We start from the raw sequence: 21,184 nt of genomic DNA on the forward strand, positions 1-21,184 counted from the left end.
CAGCTCAGACATCCCTCAAATTTAAGAAGAAAATGTAAAGGGCCCAGTGTAAAGACAAATGGTCTTTACTGTTCTAGCTCTGATACGGAGGAACACTACTCTCGAGAGTTTTATGATCTTCACATGCACACTTGAAATGAAATAAAAAACACTATATAAATAAGATTTACAAGCATGGGCGAAAATAAATAAGACGCAGGCAGTTCATGAGTGATGTGACCAGAAGAGTTGCAGTCTTAAATTTTCCTTCTGACCAATGGGAACTCTTCTCCTAGTTAATATAAACCTCAAATCCTCCCTAATGAAAGGAATTTTAAAACATTTACTGCACTTTTTACATTGTCTTTGTTTTATCAACTGTATTCTGTTGTTCTTATCTTATCTGCATCCTTTTACTTATTACTGCATGACTGTGCCTGAAATGTGTGCAAAATAATAAGTACAGAAGATGCGACTCACCATGCCGTGGTTAAGCCACTGAGGAATGAAGTTGTCCAGTAGTCTGGGGTACACCAGGTCTCTGTCGTACAGGTAGAGACTCCAGAACGTGAACACCACAAACTAGACAGCGAGACAGAGAGAAAAGAAAACACAAAGTTAGCAACCAGAGCCCAGAAGGACACATAACAATGACAAAAAGCTGCACAAAAACACTGACATTTAGTATGCAGCAACATAAAACTTGTTGCTATTTACACAACTTCTGCTCTGCTGTCAGGTCAGAGATAAGAAATAATCCTCATATTCACCGCTTACATTTTATTACACTGTGTCACAGTGTTTTGCCTTTCTTTAATTCTTTGTAGCTACCTCCACGGGGCTATTTTCTTTTGAAAGGGGACAATCAATTAACCCTCTTAACATTTATTCACATTTATTCTCACTATGGGTTGTTTTTTCCCCCCCTGCAATATAAAGTCCTACATCTCCATGAAAACAGAAAAAACATGGATAGAAGTAGAGAAAACTGAAAATGTCTTTTGTGCAGTATAGTTACATCTCCATAAATCATATAAGTATTTTAGTCATGTGACTGTTAGTTGCAGTTGACGTAGTCAGACTTTATATTTGTTAATCTCGTTAGAGCAAACTGCATTTTTGGCGAACTTATGAATGATACATGTAGAATAAACTAATTCTGATTTGGTTAATGATCCTGACAGAACCCGAAAATTAGGTTAAAGACTGATTAATATTGAAAATCAGACTTTTTTTTTGGACAGTTTCTGGCTCTGACAAATGGTTTGACTTTGGTGTTTATAAGGTAACATGTCTTTCCAACCCACCAACGAGTTTTGTGGTTTAGAAGGAACATTTTTGTTGTGCTACTTCGGCAAGAACAAAAAATACAGCATACTTCCTCAGTAGAATTTAAAGAATTGCAGTCATGGTCTCAAGAAGATGAACCCTGGTATCTACAGTAGTTTCAACGGCAGGTCAAAGTTGCTGTTAGAAAATTCTACTTCAGCTCAGGACAAGATATTTTGATGTTAGCCTGTTAACATGCTACTGTTTAAAATGTTACGACAGCAGCATGGAAGATGTTGCATACTTAAAATGTGTGTGTTAACATGCTAATATTTAGCTTGAACTGTTGATGTCATGCTTGCATGTCATCATGTTTACTGTTGTGGTAATGTTAGATGTTAGAATGCTTTTTGTTACCACTGAGCTCAAGGTTTGTATTACACAACAACAGGGCCTCTTGCACCACCATCAGGCCAAACTTTACACTTTGTGCCCATCTTGTGATATGCTTTCTACATTGTAAATCCATCTGATTCGGGGGGTCACCTGGTTCCCCGTGTGTCTTCTGCACACTGAGAGCTTCCTGGTGGGACACCTGACTGTTAAAGCCACCTTCTGTCCTGCATGTCCTGGACACACCATAAGCCAACAACCTCTCGGTCTAATGTATCTCCACGTTTTGGATGAAGGCCAGACCATGTTCTGCAGGACGGGGGTGGAATTACCTTACCGTCATCTGGGTTCCAGTTCAAGGCATCTGAACCAACCCCCCACTATTGTACCCTGACCGGCATGTTCTCTGCTTTCAACAGGCCGGTGGTGGCAGGAAACACGCACACACTTTGTTCCTATGTGACACACACACACAAACTGACTTCCACATTTTTCCACCATATTGCACCGTGATGCCCGTGATATATGCCTCTGCACAGATTTGGATGTGTAGATTATATACATACAACTGGAGCTATACACACATACGCAGGCATGCACGCCGTTCCCGTATCGGTCAGGCAAGGTTTCAGGCATTAGCTGTGGTGATAATCATATCTATTGTACTGTGTGTAAACTGAACTGTGTGCCCAAGTCACTCACATGGAAACATGCCAGCCGACTGCTTGTATAGGTGTGTGTGTGTGTGTGTGTGTCAGAGAGAGGATGTTTCGTAGCCTCAACTATTGCAGCAATCTGACTGGCACTCAGGTTGCTTGGGGGCAGCTAGAGATCAACTGCGTTTGATTAGTGTCGGAGGGTGTATAGTGTGCATATTCATGACTTTGTGCATGTGTGGAAAACTAGGATATGGTAATGGTCAGACGGCCATACGAGTTCTGCAATGTGGCATGAACAGGGCACCTTGCCAACTAAAATCTCCAATAAAAGTGTGTGTGTGTGTGTGTATGCGTGCTTTTGTGGGCTCGTGCATGTGCGTGTGTGAACCTGAGGTGGAGTCTGCCAGCGTTGTGAGAACAGCCTGAGGATCAGACAGAGGTCACAGTCTGGCTGTCTGAAGCAACAGAGGATGACTCCACACTGTTTCCTCTGTTCTGTTTATTCACAGCTAGATTCAGCTGATATGCACCGCTGAAGGTCCAAATAGACATGTTGACACTTGGGATAGTCTTTGAACCTTAATTCTTTTCATTCCACCGACCAAAATGTGTCCCTTTCGCTCTAGATAAACTCAGTGAATCGAAAATAACTGTCTTTATTAAAAGTGTGGTTCACTCCCAAGTAACTCTTACTGACCACGGTGGACGATATTATGATATCTCTATATACGCAAAGAAAGGCTTTGAAAAGAATGGGGCTGTAAACAAGAACAAGGAAGTATGTGTCTGAAGCTCTGGAGGCAGCCCAGCATCTACTGTCAATGATCAGCAGGAGGGTCATGGAAAACTCCATGGATACATCACTCATCACTGTATTATCCATAGTGCTCACTAGCAGAACCTCACAATGTCTTCGTCCAAGCATGAAGTAGAACTTGAAGTGGAACAAAAATCATGTGAAATTGTCCTCAGTTTATTTATCACGTGAAAAGTTTATGTTCTGACAACAAGTTATCACATTACAACAACCAAAGGCTTTGCATAAGGCAAATGGTACACTGCTATAACAAAAAAAGTTTCTTGTTCAAATGTGTTTATGAGGATGATGATAGAAAATGACAGCGACATCATTGTCTCTATTCGTGATGATAATGTAAAACAGAAAAACACAGCAAATCCTCCACTGAAGAAACCCACAAAATGTTTGGGGCTTTGAAGCATAATTTTTTGGCAATAATTATTTCTCTTTGTTTTTTAAGAGGTCACATATACTTGAAATCTCCTGTTTCACCATCGAACCTCCCTGCTGGGTTGACAGTGTTCAGATCTCATACTGTAGACACATTTTTGAATTTCTAATAAACAAACTTCTTACCTTTGTTGATCAGTATCTTTGTTTGCAGACAGACCTTCTGGAGAGCTTTAAATAACTCTGAGACGGTGCTGAATAGTTTATTGTTGCTGTTGAGTAAACCATCGAGCTCTCTTAGACAGCTGCTGGCTAACTAAACCATGTGATGAACCTGAAAAAAAATGCTAACAAATGGCCTTTTGCTCCGTGTGGTGATTTGAAAATCTCATCCAACAATGAGGCCACTGACACTAAGAATCTCTATTATTAGAGGTGGACAGAAAACTGCCAACACCCTTAGGAAGAAGAAAATAAGGGCGAGAGAGGTCGTAAGAAAAGCAGAGAGTGACAGAGACTTGATTATACTGCAAATACATTATACACGCCTTTGATTCCTGCAAGGGAGGCTGATCCGTCCCCAGGCTAGTGTGTGTGTGTGTGTGTGTGTGTGTGCTCGCTCCTCACCGCTCCGACGGGGAAGGCCAGGACGGCCATCATCCAGTCCCGCAGGCCAATCAGCTTCCTCAGCTGCCGCTCCTGCTCCCTGCTGTCGCCTCCCTTAGTCAGCAGACTGGACACATCGATCAGGACACACAGTCCAAAAAACACAGCCTGGATCACCTGCAGAGAGAAACAGAGAGCGTTCAGCAAGCTCCCCAGCAGCTGAAACAGTTCCACATGACAAAGAGAGGAAAAGAGGGGGCAGAAAGCCAGAGAGCAGACAGTCAATTTTGCAAGAAGAAGAAAGAGGGGACAGAGGGAGGCAAAGGAGGATGAGAAACTGAATGGGAGCCAAAGGAATCATTACATCTGGAGGTCTACCCATTTTCCTTAACCTGTCTGCCAACTTTCACTTCAGTCAGTCATTTCAAGCATTACCCCAAGGTCATTTCAGTACCTTCAAGAGAGGGGGCTTGAAAAACCGATTTCGATCGAAGACGAGCATGTCAGAATGCAGCCAGCTGGAGAACCAGTGTGCTACACAAATATGGCCACGGAGTGTTTGTGTGGTTTGTGTTTATTCACCACAAACCGCCAATGTACTGACTGTACAGACGTTAGCTGCATCTGGCTGCCAATGTGCAGGAGTGAGCTGGTGCTGTGTTTGTTTAATATCTCAGCCTGTGACTGATCTCCGAGCTTACAAGAAGTCCTTTCTGACATTTTACTTCATACCCCGCTGATGTTTGATTATTGAAATATGTTCATGAAGTGGAGCCACAAAGCCAACGCTCGGTCAAATGTTCCCATTTTTTACTTGATTGAACATCTCTTTTTGTTTCAGTGTCACCCAGACTGAACTTGCGTCTGTGTAACTCCACTGGAGTGTTTGCCTCTTACATTATGAACCTTACTGTATATTCCTGTATCATTTCTGAATATCATTTTTGAGATGATTTTCAAAGACCCCATTTAGTGAAAATCAAGTTTTACACCTTGTTACCATGTCTATATGTTTTTTTTATTAATATGCTGGAAGCAAAATAAGCAGTTAATGCAATGATTGTGTATCTTTTTGTTAAAACTAGAGCGTACCAACGACAATCTCACAAACACAGATTCAGACCTCGAAGGTTTCATACTTAACAAACCAGGACTGCAACTATAAACTACTTGGCAGTCAACTAATATTTTGATTATTAAAATAAATAACTGATTATTTTAACTATGAATTTTACTATTTTCTATCACTTCTTTTTAGCTACCAGCTTTTAAATGTAGCTTGAGGCCTGGTTAGGTGTGTAGTACACTGGCAGAAACACTGGTTATTACTTTTGCTTTATCAAGTGTTCCTCCGGTGCTGAGATCAAAAGTGAACTTGGAGCATATGTGTGACGGTGGTCCATGCTTAATAACAATAACATCAGGCAGCAACTCGGTCTAAAAACACAGATTCAGACAAGAACCAATGCTGTCGACTTGCAGGGTGAGACTTTCTGTATCATTATACTTCTGCAGATTCCAGCCAGAACATGTATGTCTGAACTACTCCAACATTGCAACCTGCCACTGTGTAATGCAGAGTAGTTCTACAGTGTTTGAGCAGAATTGTAGGTGAGCTGGTGTGCTCGAGCAGAAGCAGTTAGGGGAGGGGTGAGAGGACAGAGAGGCAGGGGCTTTATAGATCTGCATATTCTAGAAGAGGCAACAGTGTAGAGTTAAATCTAAGTCATTTAAAAGCAGGAAGATATGATTTTCATTGAAGAAAAGCTTCTAAATATGTTATTTTCACTTACAGGGATGTTTTTAATGGGTTTAATCAATGACTGGAGAGACATGGTATTTAAAACTTTGCACACAGAAACTTTCCAAAAGCTCCAAATTCATGAATGGTGCCTTTTTTTTAACAGTTGGCTTTTAAATAAGTTCTATTTTTTTTGGTTTACTCTTTTCTTGAACTTAATGGTAAGATCCAATGAATACAAAATCATTTTCTATCCTCAAAAGGGAGGAAGGATATTTCCATTTTATTGCATGTCGCTTAGCAACAGTGCTCTCGAACTTAAACCACTTGAATGCCAAACATATTCTCCACTTGACTTTCCATGTTAAAATACAGCTTCGTTTTTAAAGGCAGCATATTGTATCTACTGTTAATTTAACAAAAAAAAAAAAAACATCCCCAGCAGCTGTGTCATAATGAAGAGTAAGGACACCACAAATCTGTCACTTTTCAGACAAAGAAAGAAAGAAAGAAAACCAGCCTGTCTCCCTATTGTTGTTGGTAATAAGCTAAAGCTGTCTTCCAGTAATGTGGAACTACATTTAAAACAGTCCTCTGATTAAAAAGTCTGTCACAATCTCGCATTATTGTGCAAAAATGACTTCCCTAACAGCTCCAACTCTCTGCTGCAGGGTTTGTCCACCATGAATAAAGCCTCCAACAACAGGAAACACTGCGGCCTTTCTGCAAAAAAAACCCAACAAAAACTCCTCTTCCCAAGACAATATTTCAATAAAACCACACACGGCTTCTTTCAACATGCACTAAAAATACTTCACTTTGATCATGAATTTCAAATACTCCATTTCAGAAGAAGCTGTATGACATTAAATGGATTGCGGTAGGAGAGAAAACCAGCTCAGTATTTTAACCTCCATCTCCGTGTAATGAAACACTCTCATCAATATGTTCACAATGATGGACGTGACCCTCCTTTTTCAGGGAAAGATGGAGAGGATGCACACGCCCATCTCTCCTCCACTGCCCTCGTCTCCTCTCCTCCGCGCTCCCTGTGGGGGTATAAAGTGTCGCCCAGTGGGTGTGGGGACAGCTCGTCATTGGAGGCACTTTTAAAGCTATCAGATGCCGATTCATGCAGAGTTATGCGAGTGCTTCTGCATGTATATGATCCCATTGTCTGAATAATGGCATTTTATAGTTGGTAGTGAAACGTCTGTCTGTGTGTGTCGACTAACTGAAATTTCTATTGACAGTCACACAAATCCGAGGCTGTCTTAAGTAGTTGCCTGCTACATAAATATTGGTTTTCTGTGAGAGCTCGGCGAGCGACGAGGCGCTGTAGGAGCCGCACACAATTATTTCTGAAATGAATCTAAAAGCAATCGCGTTTCTGTACACCCATGTGCAGGGTTTCATGTTGCTCATGAGAAACTGGCACAAACAAACACACACACATACACACACACACACACACACACACACACACACTGTATGATTAGGAGCCAGATGTTGCAGCACTGTGTGTTTCCTGGCTGCTGGTGTGTACAGGTCTTTAACAGCACAGTTAACCAGGAGGAGAGGGCTAATGTGGAAAATATGACACAGCTATTTCTCATGCGCACACACACACACACCTACACACACACACACACACACACACAAGCTCTTCAGAGGGGATTATTTTGGCTTTAACTGCTAAGAAAGCTATGTTTATTAGCTTTGTTGGCCTATTATTAATATTTTCTTTGATAAATTCATACACACCATTTATCATTTTTATTATAGCTAATTAGTATATACAGACGGGTGACAAATATAAGGGAAACTCTGAGTAAATGAGAGGAGAAACATAATGAATGCAGATGCTTCCACTCAGGTGCCCTGCATGGTACAATTAAGCAATTACCATCCAGTCATGCTCTGTGGCTCCGTGTATGAAAATGCTGAGCAGGCACAGCTGATTATGATTTTGTATCACAATGGAAAGAGGAAAAGATTTGAGGGACTTTGAAAGAAGGTTTATTGTTGGGACACGGATGGCAGGAGCTTTAGACTGCCTGTCTTCAATAGGAGCAGAGACTACAGTGACATCTTCATTAAAATCTGTGGCAAAGACATCAGTAAATGTGGTCGGAAAATCTGGTCGACACATTTGGTGCTCGTGCATTGGTGCGATTTAAAAGAAAAAAAACAGGAGAGTAACTTAGCTGACCTACGGCTAATGCAAGCTTTGCAAGTGTATGCATGACATAAATTTTATCATGTCTGTGAAGATTCTCAGTCATCCAGGTCAGGGCTATACTGGTAGATTAATCGTACCAACTGGACTTGCTTGAGTTCCTTGAAGACGTTTCAGCTCTCATCCAAGAAGCTTCATCAGGTCTGACTGACTAGTTGGGAGTCATTAACACTTGAGTTTCGGTTTCAATTGGGGGTTTGTTGCTCCTCCCCCTCGTTATGTGAGTCGTTAGTGCTCCCCCTGCCACAAAGGGGTTCGTTAGGGTCTTTTGAGGCTAGGTGGGAAGGCAGTTTCATCTTCCTGGGGACAGACCGTAGGACTGAATTGTAAACAGGTGAGAGATGATGCCTCAGACCTCCACCTCTGTTGAGGGATGGTCTTTCCAGTTTGACATAGATGGCTTCTTTCATCCCTCTCTCAAATTTTATCATCCACCCTAATCCAGCCTGTGTGCTGCTGCCAAAAAATTTGTGACCGTGCATATGTCTGCACTGCAAATGTGCTGACTGTGCATTTGCAATGAAATGGTGCTCATACACACCTTTATGGTTTATCATTTAAAGAATCGTTATTGAAGTACTCACTGGAGACTTGGGAGGAGCTCTTATTTTTATATGCTTTCCATTGATGGAGGTCAAATACAGAGGGAAGCACGAAATTCTCCAGACATTCTGCGCTACGTCCGCCCACTGTGACCAACACACCTCAGGAATACACACAGACACAGTGCTAAAATCCAATCTGTAAGTACCTGCTATATGCTGTAAAACTTGCCCAATGTATTAGATACAACCATCTGAGCAGACCAGCATGAATCAATCCATCCATCCATCCATGCATTATCTATACACCGCTTAATCCTGACTAGGGTCGTGGGGGGCTGGAGTCTATCCCAGCTGACTCAGGGCGAACGCAGGGGACACCCTGGACAGGTCACCAGGACAATTTAGAATCACCAATTAACCTCAACATGTTTTTGGACTGTCTGGGAGGAAGCCAGAGAACCCGGAGAGAACCCACGATGCACGGGGAGAACATGCAAACTCCATGCAGAAAGATCCCGGGTGTCCTCACCAGAATGCGAACCGGCGATCTTCTTGCTGCGAGGCAACGATGCTAACCACTGAGCCACCTTGCAGCCCCAGCATGAATCCATTGTTTTATAAATAGAACCATATGCATATCTGCAGTCTGCTTTCAAAGTCCCACTCACATGGTCATTGAGAACATGTACTGACCCTGTGAATGTCAGTGTAGGACGTGATCAGATCATCAGCTAAAACAGTCCGTCAACAAGTACATAGAGAGGGATATCATAGGTGGTGCATATTCTCTTCAGTCACTGGTCACAGAAATGTGGAAAAAAATAATTTGGTCATTGGAGTTAAAGAAGAAAAACTGAACTTTTCCAAATCAAAGCACAAACCAGAGACCTGTTTGTACATCACAGGATAAACAAGACGTATCACAAAGAAAGAGATCACACCTCTGCAAACTATTATTTCTCCTCTCATCCTGTATTTTTTCCATTGCTTCCATAACACTAAAGCGTTTCAAGCAGTAGGCTGAAGTTCAAACACTGCAAACAAAATTGGAAAAAATCTCAGGAATCAATGAAATACAAAGAAACAACTCAGAAAATGTCTGATGATTTATCCTTCAAACAAAGACATTAGTTATTAGTAAAAGCTAACCTTTGGCTAAATATGTTCCTGAAAGTCTAGCGTTCCACAACTACTTCACTCTAACTTTAAAGCTGACATGCTGCATTTGTGTGTTGGCCTCCAACTGAAGTGCCTCTTTGTGAGCGCATGTATGCAGGCATTGTTTGGGATGAATGAGAGCTGTGTGTGTGTGTCTTTGTGTCTTCTTTGAGCTTCTGCTCTTCCAGTGTAAAGTCCTGATTTAATTTGACTTCAGAATCAACAACACTGATTATGAGGACTAATATGTAGCCTGCTGCTGCCCCTCAACTGATACGTAGAGTAGCTTTTTAAGTACAGTAAAGAACATTGATAAAAAGTGCTTTTTGTAGCAGCCATGTGGCCTGACACCACCTCAAAGCTACACTCTACCCAACTAATGTACTGTGTGTGGTAGCGCAAGAGCACCAACGCAAAACTGTGCAGTACAATGACTTTGCTTTTGCAACCAATGATTGCAAATCCTGCTGAGTTCTGCTTTGACCATGAGTTAAAAATTTGTGACCGTGCATGTAACAAGTGGTGCTGAAAACAAATACTTGTTTCGAGGAGATTCTCGGCCATGCACACCTTTACAATTCATTATTAACAGCGTTGTAATTGTAGTGGTTGCTACCCTGCTCTGGAGGTGATTTGATTTGTAGCTTTTCGTTGACGGAGACCAAACACAGTGGCAAGTTCTAAATTCTCCAGAAATCCTGTGTTATATCTGCCACTGGGCCCAGCACATCTTGTGAATCGTATTCAGACATGGTACTACAGTCCAATCAGTAAGTAGCGGCTGTTCTGTAATTACATAAAAAGGGGTTAATGTGAGTGCATGCTCAGATCTATTGTAGTATGAACAGAGAAACGTGCATGTCTGCTTTTGAAGTGTGCATATATGGATGCAAGAGTTAGAGTTGTTCCTTAGTAACCATGCAAGCGCAAATTTTGGGGGTGCATACTGACGTTTGCAGAGATCTGTAGAAACGTTCACACAGATCGTAACGAATTTGGACAAATGACAAAATTTACATCACCAAGGCCCTTAAGTATTTGCTATGCAGAATTCCTAACACTGGCCTGGTGAATCCAGGTCTCTTAATGTCACTTTATTCTGGAGGGCAACTCATTTCAAGTTTGAAACTCTTCCTCAGCAAGCATCACAACACACAACAAATAATCAAGAAAATAATCATCAGATCATTATAAACTGCCATCATTTGCAGTTTTGTTTTTTTATTTACAGTAAATTCTGGATCAGGCTCAGAGTTAAAACAAACAGCTCTCCCCCTTTTCTGACCCCTCCATCCTCATAATGTGTGATCAGTCACCAAATGGGAGTTTTTCTTTTTTGTTTTTTTACAATCGTTCGTGAACGCGCGGCGCGCTCCCGCCTAAGAGGACGCATTTACGACCGGAGACATTCCGAAGCACAGCACCTGTTCCGGGTTCAGACATGACACACTCAGCCCTCCTCAAACCCACGCTGGGGGCTTCAAAGCGACTCCAGTCACTGTTTAGTGTAATTCAGAGCAAATATTAGCACGTCCCTCCCCCTCGGGGACGAGTGAATCCTCCGAGCAGAGCGGCCACGGAGGCAGAAACGCTGAATAACCAGTCCGACCTGACCACAACACAAAGCAGCTCCCGCAGCGCTGCGACCTTTGCGTTCACTTCACGGAGCTGTTCGGGCTGGAAATTAAACGAAAGGCGAAATCTCACCAAGTCGATGAAGGTCAGGAACTTCCAGCTGCCTCCGTAGGTCTGGTGTGCCGGCATGTCCAGGGCTTTGTAGTGGCAGAGGATGGAGAAGTAAGACAGCAGGATGGCGACCCGGAGAACCTGCGAGGGAATCAGCGCCATGATGCTCGCTCTGTGTGTCCGTCTGCCCGTCTCTCGTTACCTCTTTGCGCTTGTTTCTGCCCCTCTAACGGCCCTATTTATCGGTGTTTTTTACCTGTCTTCACCTCTCCGTCTCTCCGCGCCTCTCCTGCCCCCCACTGCTGCTACTGCTTCCGTGTTATGGTGATGATGTAATGGGGAGGGAGGGCTGTAATCCTGCCTGCACGCGCTCTGTTAGACCGTTATATTTCTTTACAGTGAATGAAACACCTGATTTAACACATGATTTTTTTTTAAGTGCCGATTTTCATATTCACACTGTCTATATAATTTTGTATTAATTAATTAATTTATGTATTTATTTATTATTTTTCTATGGCATGTATGTATATATATATATATATTTGCTTTTGCACTGTTTATTATTATTATTATTATTTTCTATGTATTTGATATCCTAATTTTTTATATAATTTGTGCTTGCGCTTCTCTTTTTATGTGTATTTTTATACTTATGTTTGCAGTTTTTCTTCTTTCTAGTGTGTGTATCTATGTGTGTGTGTGTACTGCTGCTGAAAACACTGTGAATTTCTCCACTGTGAGATAAATAAAGGCTTATCTTATCTTATTGGTGTATTTGTTTACTGATTGTGAGCGTGGTTATTCCCCGTAATAATTAACACTGTAAGGTCTCAGTCTTATTATGTGCTACAGTCAGATAAAGAAGTATTTCATAACATTTTTGTAGGGTTTAATCTCTAATATGGACAGTCCCCTTCTGTCAAAGTTGATTGTGTGTGTGAAAGTCTGTGTGGCTCAAAATAATAAATAAAACAATAATAAAAATAAGAATTCAGATCTATCCTCGGTTGGTCACGTGATCCACGTAGACGTTCCTCACTGCACTGAGATGCCCAGACGCGCCCTGCAGCTAAGCGAGGACTTCAACAACTGATGGTCCGGTTAGTAGGTTTTGCAGGTATTTGTTTGGTGTATTCTTGCCAGATGACTGCCAAAGTGAAGTGAGCATCCTCTGTGTGCATCTGACTCTGCACACACTTCTCATAAGTTATAGCCGCTAGTGCTGAAAGGAGAAAGTATGCCAGGCTTCCTGTTGTTACCTCCTCCAAGGAGGTTATGTTGACCTCTGACTCCATTCAGTCCTCACCGCCGTCTTCTCAGTAGTTCAGGAGGAAGCTCCAGCCAGGCAGCATTACAGGAGTGGGCTGAGTGGAGCTACTGACAGATAAGTTCATAACGACGTTGTGACATAAACAATGACTCAGCATGTCTGCTGTTTCACTTTAACACTCTTTGCCATGTGTCATGACTACATGTGCTTGGTTGCTTAGGTCATGCTTTTCATTTACGTTGCATTGCTAAAGTTGTGCTAACCTAACTTAAGCTACTTCCTGTTTGTTTATGTTAGCAATAACATGGCTGTAGTTATGCTAACCTAGCATAGCATTAGCTAACAGCTTAAAGCCAGGAAGTCACTGCAGAAATAAGTGTACAAAATATTTGAGAGAACGACCGTTCATCACTCCGTCAGCTTGTTATTAATGATATCAATGTTTATTCAAATGCTAAAGGTGTGCTTTTATTCTCCATTAATCTAATAGTGTAGATAAAATGAATGCAGGACGTTAACATTGGCTGGAAATCACAATATGGTGGAAATGAGCTGCTTGATGGAGGTCTGGGCTCTCTGAGGGCTTTTCTAGTTTCTATATATTTCCTTTGTCATGGGCAAAGTGCATTAAAAAGATGTATGACTTTACTGTCAAGTGAGTTGCAGTTTTTTCCTGTTTCTAGAGGCCATGAGGCATAAGTTATGTTATTTCATTAAAACTATGCAATGTTCACGCATATTCACATAATTTTAATTATTACAGTATAAATACAATAACAATAATAATTAGAAGAATTTGAATTGTGAGTTTCTCAAACTCTCATTTAAACATATCAGTACTTGTTTATACATTTGTATATATACACACAAATTAAATATAATATGCATAAATGTAAAAAGGGCTGCAGGGTGGTGCAGTTGGTAGCACTGTTGCCTCGCCGGTTCGTGTCCCAGTGGGGGCACCAGAATCTTTCTGCGTGTTCTCCCAGTGCAGCGTGGGTTCTCTCCGGGTTCTCCATCTTCCTCCCACACAGTCCAAAAACATGTTGAGGTTAACTGGTGATTCTAAATTGTCCGTAGGTGTGAATGTGAGTGTGCTTGGTTGTCTGTCTCTAAGTGTAGCCCTGTGATAGACTGGTGACCTGTCCAGGGTGTCCCCTGCCTTCACCCTGAGTCAGCTGGGATAGACTCCAGCCCCCCGCGACCCTCGTGAGGATTAAGCGGTGTATAGATAATGAATGGATGGATAAATATAAAAACTTGTTCTGTTTAGTTCAGCCAGCCTTGGCTGCAGCTTCTCAGCAAGGAGTCTCCTACAAACAATCAGCAGTGTGGCAGGTCACAGTCAGCCATTTGCAATGTTAGTTATTGTTGCATCTTGTCATGATCACATAGCACTTGTTTAATCACCTACTATCTCTCCCATGCTCTTTCTAGTGTCTACACTAATCAATATCAGCAGCAGCCTCCTCACCAACCCCCTCAACAGAAGCTGTTCAGTGGACCCCATCAGGTCAAACATAGAACAAAGATATGAGGCGTGGACAATGATATGGTATGTTGTGATTCCATGTTACATTCTTTATTAATATGGGTTGCTACAATTCAAGCAGTTGTATTGTAAGGTGTGCTTCTGTATGGTGTTTCAAATCCGTGCTCCATGTGGCCCCTGTTAACTTTAAGCACCTGCCCCTCTAAAGGTCTCTGCACGGCCCTGTGTTATATTTATGAATGTATTGATTTGAACCTAAATTGTAGCTCTTATTCCATGCTACATGACAATAAACAAAGTCCTTAGCCATGAGTCCTCTGCACACATTAACACCGGGTCAAACTGAACATAAACTAAATAGAATAGCAGTTTTTAGAACGCATTCAGACAACAGTAACAGAGAAAAACATGTAAGAGGAGCTGCAAAAACAAACAAAAAAAAATTAATGTCCATCATACATTCATAAATAATAAAAGTCATTATTTTTAATTGTATGAAATTATTATTGGAGTTAAATTACATTGCATTATAAATATTTTAATTTCACAAAAGCATTTTCCTGAACCACACGTTCAGTTTAATCTGCTAAACTCCAAGGAAGTTTTTTTTTTTTCCTCCTACCACTTACCTATTTACTTACTGTGGGCTCATGTATCACTCCAGTCTAAAGTCCTGCACCACTATGGAAATATCACAACAATGGCTGCAAGTGAAGAGAACTAAGACGTGAAATCTGTGTAGTATGACGCAGCTATAAGGCCATTCATCATACAATTAGAGAAAAAAGCTGAATTTCTTTGTTTAATTTACAAAAATGAACAAAAGCTGGAATCAACATGTACAGCTTTCTTCCAACTGCCCACTGGTGTCTCTACATTTTATAGCTATTTTACTTGTTACAACTTGGTTTAGAATACCCTGTACATTCACTCTGTAAAAATGTTTCACCGTGACGATTTCTTGAACTTTCCACCGTTGTTGAGCCATGCTTTTATTTTCCTCTCAGTCTTTTGTCTTATCTCTGCCCTGCATACACACAGCCTGCAGTTCACCTATAAAGCTGCTGCAGCTCAGTCACTGATGGCTTTTCAGTTGCTCTGTGAAACACACAATATTTTTTGTTGTTTTTACATAATCTGATGCAAATGATACATTTTTTTCGTGATTTTTTAAAAATGTCACATTCAGAAAAAAGTGAATTTGATGAAATATCACAATTTTAGGCTTGCTTTTGGTGATTATCCCCAACAGAACTGCACATCACACGAGCAGCCGGTGTAAATTTGGTGATAACATGCCTGTCATGGCTTTGGAGTTCCCCTTTCAGCCAATCAAACATACACACACTGATTTACAGAACATTAAATCTACATCATCTGCCGTATAGTTATGTCGACATTAAAGGTATTCTATCCAGTTTTTGACCACTAGTAGCACTATGAAGCAATTTGTTTCTGAATGGGTCCCCATTTTATCTGTATCACACACCACACATCATACGATAGATATATCATATCCCTGCTGATGGTTTCATCCTATTTTGCACAGGGATAGCTGCCAGTAGTAACATGCAAAGAAGTTAGCATTAAGACGCAGCAGAAACATGCTAACAAGCAAACATAGATGTGATGTAATACTTTTTGGATGTTTGGATTTGTTTGGCCTACACGACACAAAAAATGCATTATGCATGATGGTGGACTATCTTTGTCATTCACTTTCAGTACTGAATAAAAATGCGTCTTTATACTGCCTGTTAAAGAATTAGTTTAAACGTATCAAGCCTTCTGTTTTGACAGTGGAAGGAAAACCAGGGTAGTGTTGATAAAGCAGCCATTGAAATGAAAATGAATTGAGTTAGAAATATATACAGTATATAGAGAGCCTCAGCGGGAGAGGAGAGAGGTGATGCTGTTGCCACGGCGACGCTGAACAGCTACTCAGGCATAAGTGTGCTGCCGTCCCTGCAGGTTCAGCTTTATGGATGGATGGGCACATGCACAGATAGACATTACACAAGTCTCCTAAGGATGTCATGTAATTGTGTTTCAGGCTTTTGACCTGTGGCTGTTTGACAACAGGACGACTGAACTGTCACTTGTACCTGTGACTCCAAAACACAGTGGAGACTGTACACTTTCATGTATAAAAGTCTCCCTTTATTGCTACAATCGGCAACTATGGGCAACAACTTTAATCGATATGTTATAATAAAAATACATGGAATGACAATGTGAAAACAATGAGACAAAGGGGTCACTTGTGATGAGCCCACAGGGATTCATCATCTGAATCTGCAGCTTCACTCTCTTCTTGTTCAGCTGTCTAGACTGCAGCTTGGCCATTTTACTTGACTCTCACTGCTCTCATTGCATTGTTTTCAGCTACAGTAGGCCGCTATTTTAACTCAGTAGCTCTAAAAACACACTGTACACCATCTGCTTAGCACTTAACAGTAGGCAGGTACAGTCAGAGATGACGTGGTGAACATAGAGCCAGACAGCTCCCTCAGGAGTAGGTTAAAATTAAGTAAATATTGGACTTACATTCACCAAATGGACACACAAGTTCCAAAAGAATGACAAGTTTGGTCCACAACTACTGGTTGCCACATTAACCAAAAAGATGACATCATGCAAAAATATAAAAAACTACAACTGCCAGTTTAGCCAACCAGTTTCAGATCATTTTTTGGCATTTACCTTCCTCATTTGGTCACATCAGTTGACTGGAAAGAAATGATCACCAGTTTTCATTTTTATGCACTTACTCTTTCACATAAAGCCACATTAAAATAGGACTGAAATAGGATTTTTGCGAGAATGCAGCCAGAAGCTCACAAACAGCAGCACAAATCCAGGCCTTCTGTAGTCTGTAGTGTGGTACAGCTTTGGGTTTCCCCAAGGAGTCACACCAGACATTGATTTGATCTCTAAAAGGAGATATGCACAGCTGCACCCAGTGTGGTCTCTACCCGTACAGAAGCCTTACATATTCATTTTTGCTATATGAGTGCATGACCCACTACATAACTGTTATCTGTCCTGATCTCCATTAGACCATCTTAGAGTTTTGCTGTAAATGGTATCAGTTTCAGTTACATGTAGGATGAAAGTGAAGGTCTACAGTCTGCCTTCAGTGTCAGCTTCCAAACAACGCATGTAAAGCATTATAGAACCATTACAGCTTTGAAAGTTGGAGTTTTGCTCTGTGATTGCTGAGTGGCTTTTCACAACATTATAAATGTCTGTCCATGTTATATCAAGTTGGCATGACATTCCAAAGCTTAGGGCTTGGTGGTCATACCGAGAGTGCTAGGTGAACGGCAGCGTAGACCTGTTGACCCCAACACACATGTGAATATGTTAACCTATTCCCAAACCTTGGAATCAAATATTTACTGAAATTCTCATTAGCTACAGAAATTAGATTAATAAAAGTTGGCTTACTGGCTTAGACCATTAAAAAAAAAAAAACTTTTTTGAAGAACATGGGAAGCTCATCGTCTATGTCAGGGCTCAGTCTGCATCTGAACCAAACCAAGTCAATCCAGACCCAACCGTCACCTGGTGTTATGGATACAGTTGACAGTGAATGCCTCTCCAGATGAATGCAGCTCTAACATGGCTCATCTCCCTATAATTGATATTATTGTGCGGGCAAAGTTAACTGGTACTAATGTTAGCGTCAGTATTACTGCTATGTTCATGCATCAACGTTAGACAAGAGAGAGAATTTGCTATCAGACCTTAAATCACAGATACAGAGCGTATCCGCTTTCTACAACTAGTGGAAATTTAAGAACACACCTGATGCATGTGTGTGTCGGTTGTGTGCTAAGAGATTATGGTGTAATCACACATCAGCGTTCAGGGGTCACATGATGCAACTGATTACAGGCAAACTGTACCATTTCCACTAGGCTTGAATGTATTTTGACAATGTTGACTGTCTTGAACTTGAATATATGTTGATTAAGCGGTGTGTACGAGGTGTGTCAGAAAAGTTTCAGGACTGGTGTCGCAAAAGATGTATTTCAAATCCAAACTACAAACTACAAGTTTTCCCCTTCCAAGTAATCCCCCTGGAGTCTAACACACTTTCCCAGCCTTCTCTGCCACACCGCCATGCACTCCTGGAAAGATTCTTCCAGGATCTTCCTCAGCTCCGTCGTCACAGCCATCTTGGTGAAGCAGCCACGACTTGTCTTGCCACAACTCTCGCTTCTTCTCACGCACTGAATGAAGCAAATGCTACAGGAGCTCTTTGTAGACGTGCTGGTTGATGGTCTGAAGGGGAAAACTTGTAGTTTGTAGTTTGGGTTTGAAATATATCTTTTGTGACACCAGTCCTGGAACTTCTCTGACACACCTCGTAGATAAGCTGATTCAATGTTATTTTATCATTTTTAATTGTTAAGGACCTATAGCCTTAAATGAAAATCACATGTGGACCCTTGAGTAATAACAAGTTGGAGAAACACTGGTATGTGCTTGGAAGTTAATGTATGTTCAGCATCATGACATTTACAACTACTAGATAGCTAAAAGACTTTTTTTGTTTGCTCTTAGCCCAAGGTGTAACTAGTAAAAATGTATTAAACCTAATGTAGCTTGTAGAATGTTCAGCCTATGTCTATTACCACCGATATCTTTTCTTCCTCCTTCTCTTTTAAGATCGTGGCAGTTGGCCAGCAGGTAAATGGTACAGTACTTGCACCATCTGGTGAGGAGCACAGTCAGGCTGGTCTGACAAAGATGGCCGAGGCTCCATTTGGTCTCAGCTGGATAAATCTCCATCATGACCATCACACTCCCCCTTTCTCTCATTTTCAGACTAACCAATGACAAATCAAGTCACTGAGTTCTATCTGTGTGTCGGAGTGCTGCCTTCTGACATGCTTGGGTTGAGACAACCTGAATTACTTGCTTGAAGTTGGGACATGATTGTCCTCATGCTTGAAAGAAACACTAATTGCTGTTGTGCTGATTTGTTTCAAGGTTACACACCCTGTAGGTTTAACCGTCCAGTGTGTCCTCCCTCCATCTTCACCAGCGTCAGAGAGGACAGTGATTATTTGTGTGACAACAAGAGGTCATTGTCAACTCAAGATCATTTTGGCGCTCGAGGAAACAGCAAAATGTTTTTCCACTGAAGACAGCCTCCAGTAAGAAATGACAGCAACTGTGTCCTTCTGTTTCCAACAGATGCACAAGTATAACACAGTACTTTGATTAAGGGTCATAAATACTACCAGATAATCAAGAAGAACTTTGCTTTCTGTGCTGTTAACACTGAAACCTTTTGTCAAATCAGAGATAGTTGCAGCTAAAGTTATCTACATGGACATAAACACCACAGATAAGGTGAAAAGTTAACTATGATTAAGGTAAACAGAGCCTTTAATATTGTTGCTATGTAGATGTACGCTGTCCATTGCTATCTGGCATATGGTTCAGGGAGATTTTTACAACCTTTCTTACCTGGAAAGTCTTGTGGTTTTGTGAGGTAAAAATGAATACAACCTTGATGTGCATAGAAGGTTGAACCTGAGACATTTACATGAGAATATGAGAAAAGGGTCTGATCTTTCCTTTCCTCTGTCCGCCTGGATTGAACTAATTACCTGCACTGACAATTTTGCAGAATTTTGACTTAATTCAAAGCCTCTTATTTAGGAAGAGTACTTCACAAATTTAGTATTGCAGTTCCATGAAGTTGGGGGAATCACAAGGTTCACCAGAGAAGGGTCAAATTCAGTATATCCTAGTCCCCAGTTGGGTCAAATCATGGGATTCTAAACTTCCCATGACTCAGCCGTCTCTTTTGTAAGCCCCTTCGTGCCTTGTAAATTACTCAAACTCTACACCCCTTGTTTATGATGCAAGCTTTCTGTTAACATTTGCAGGGTCTGAGCCCGAACTTGTCAAGTACCCCTTTAAAACACTGAGTCACTGATTTCCCTCTGCCAAAGACATCAGTGTTGTGTCCAGCTGTCTGACTGCAGAGCTTTGGGTTGAGGAAATACTGCATATGTTTTTGGTGATGGTCCATATTTGGGAAGGTTTGGGATTTCCACAGTCAGATGACAATTAGCTCATAGTATGCAATAAAAACTTGAGGAGACACACACGTCCAATTTGAATCTCCAGTGTGAGCCATCAGCGTGGCTGCAAAAACAAGGTGAGAACGAACAAGTTCTTCAAAGGTTTAGCTCCTGTAGGTTTTATGTTTATTTTGTAGACACTTAATATTTCTATACCTGGGAATTTTCCAGTACAACTACTGATCCAACTGAGCAGCTCCACTGGGGATGTTTAAGGATATGAGCTTGTGTGAGTTCACGTTTCACAAGAGATCAAAGTTTATTTGACATTGACTAGAATTAACTAGTTCATGTTCATTTCATTTTTTAATTTTTTTTTAAACTGCTCTGAAGAATTTATTTTATTTTTCCCAGTAGAACCTCTTCTTAACTATCCTTTCCCAGCCCATTGTTAACTCAAGAAATGGATCAGTTCTTTCTGCATCATGAAAGCTCCTCGCCCAGCTCCCAACCATAGGTAGGGAGACCTGCGATTAGTTCTGCCTTTTTAGCCAATTGTCTTAAATGTTGCCTGGCTGGTGGCTGGTAATTTGCCTTTAATGTCTGTATCACTTCTGCAGTGATGACGGAGAGGCAGAAAATCACCATCACAACACGGCGTGAACCTTTATTTCCTTTTCTGGGGCAGCGAAAATGAAAATTGTTACTCTGGAACTTCATCCTATCTAATCGACCTCACAGTGGCTGCAACTACTAACACATGCTGCTAACGTTGCTTCTCACACACATGCAACAGGGAGATAGTTGCTCACTTCTCACAACAACACCCACATCACACCCAAGTTACCCACAAAGACACATTGGCAAAGGGAGAAAAGAAAACTTCCTAAAGGCAAAAGCTCAGCTGG

General features: G+C 41.2%; 1 protein-coding gene across 1 annotated transcript; it reads right to left on the minus strand.

Moving 5' to 3' along the window:
• Window positions 1–459: 459 nt before the first annotated feature.
• On the minus strand, window positions 460–11,805 carry LOC103373198 (androgen-induced gene 1 protein-like; the record flags this gene model as incomplete). The annotated part of the gene is made up of 3 exons (XM_008303039.1): window positions 11,486–11,805; window positions 4,117–4,272; window positions 460–561 (listed from the first exon to the last, which is right to left on the minus strand). Coding segments are annotated over exons 1-3 (399 nt in total), but the record flags the coding sequence as incomplete, so codon positions are not given.
• Between the last annotated feature and the right edge of the window lie 9,379 nt (window positions 11,806–21,184).

The sequence above is a fragment of the Stegastes partitus genome, unplaced genomic scaffold, assembly GCF_000690725.1.
Source record: "Stegastes partitus isolate 25-593 unplaced genomic scaffold, Stegastes_partitus-1.0.2 Scaffold1922, whole genome shotgun sequence".
Taxonomy (NCBI): Eukaryota; Metazoa; Chordata; class Actinopteri; family Pomacentridae; genus Stegastes; species Stegastes partitus.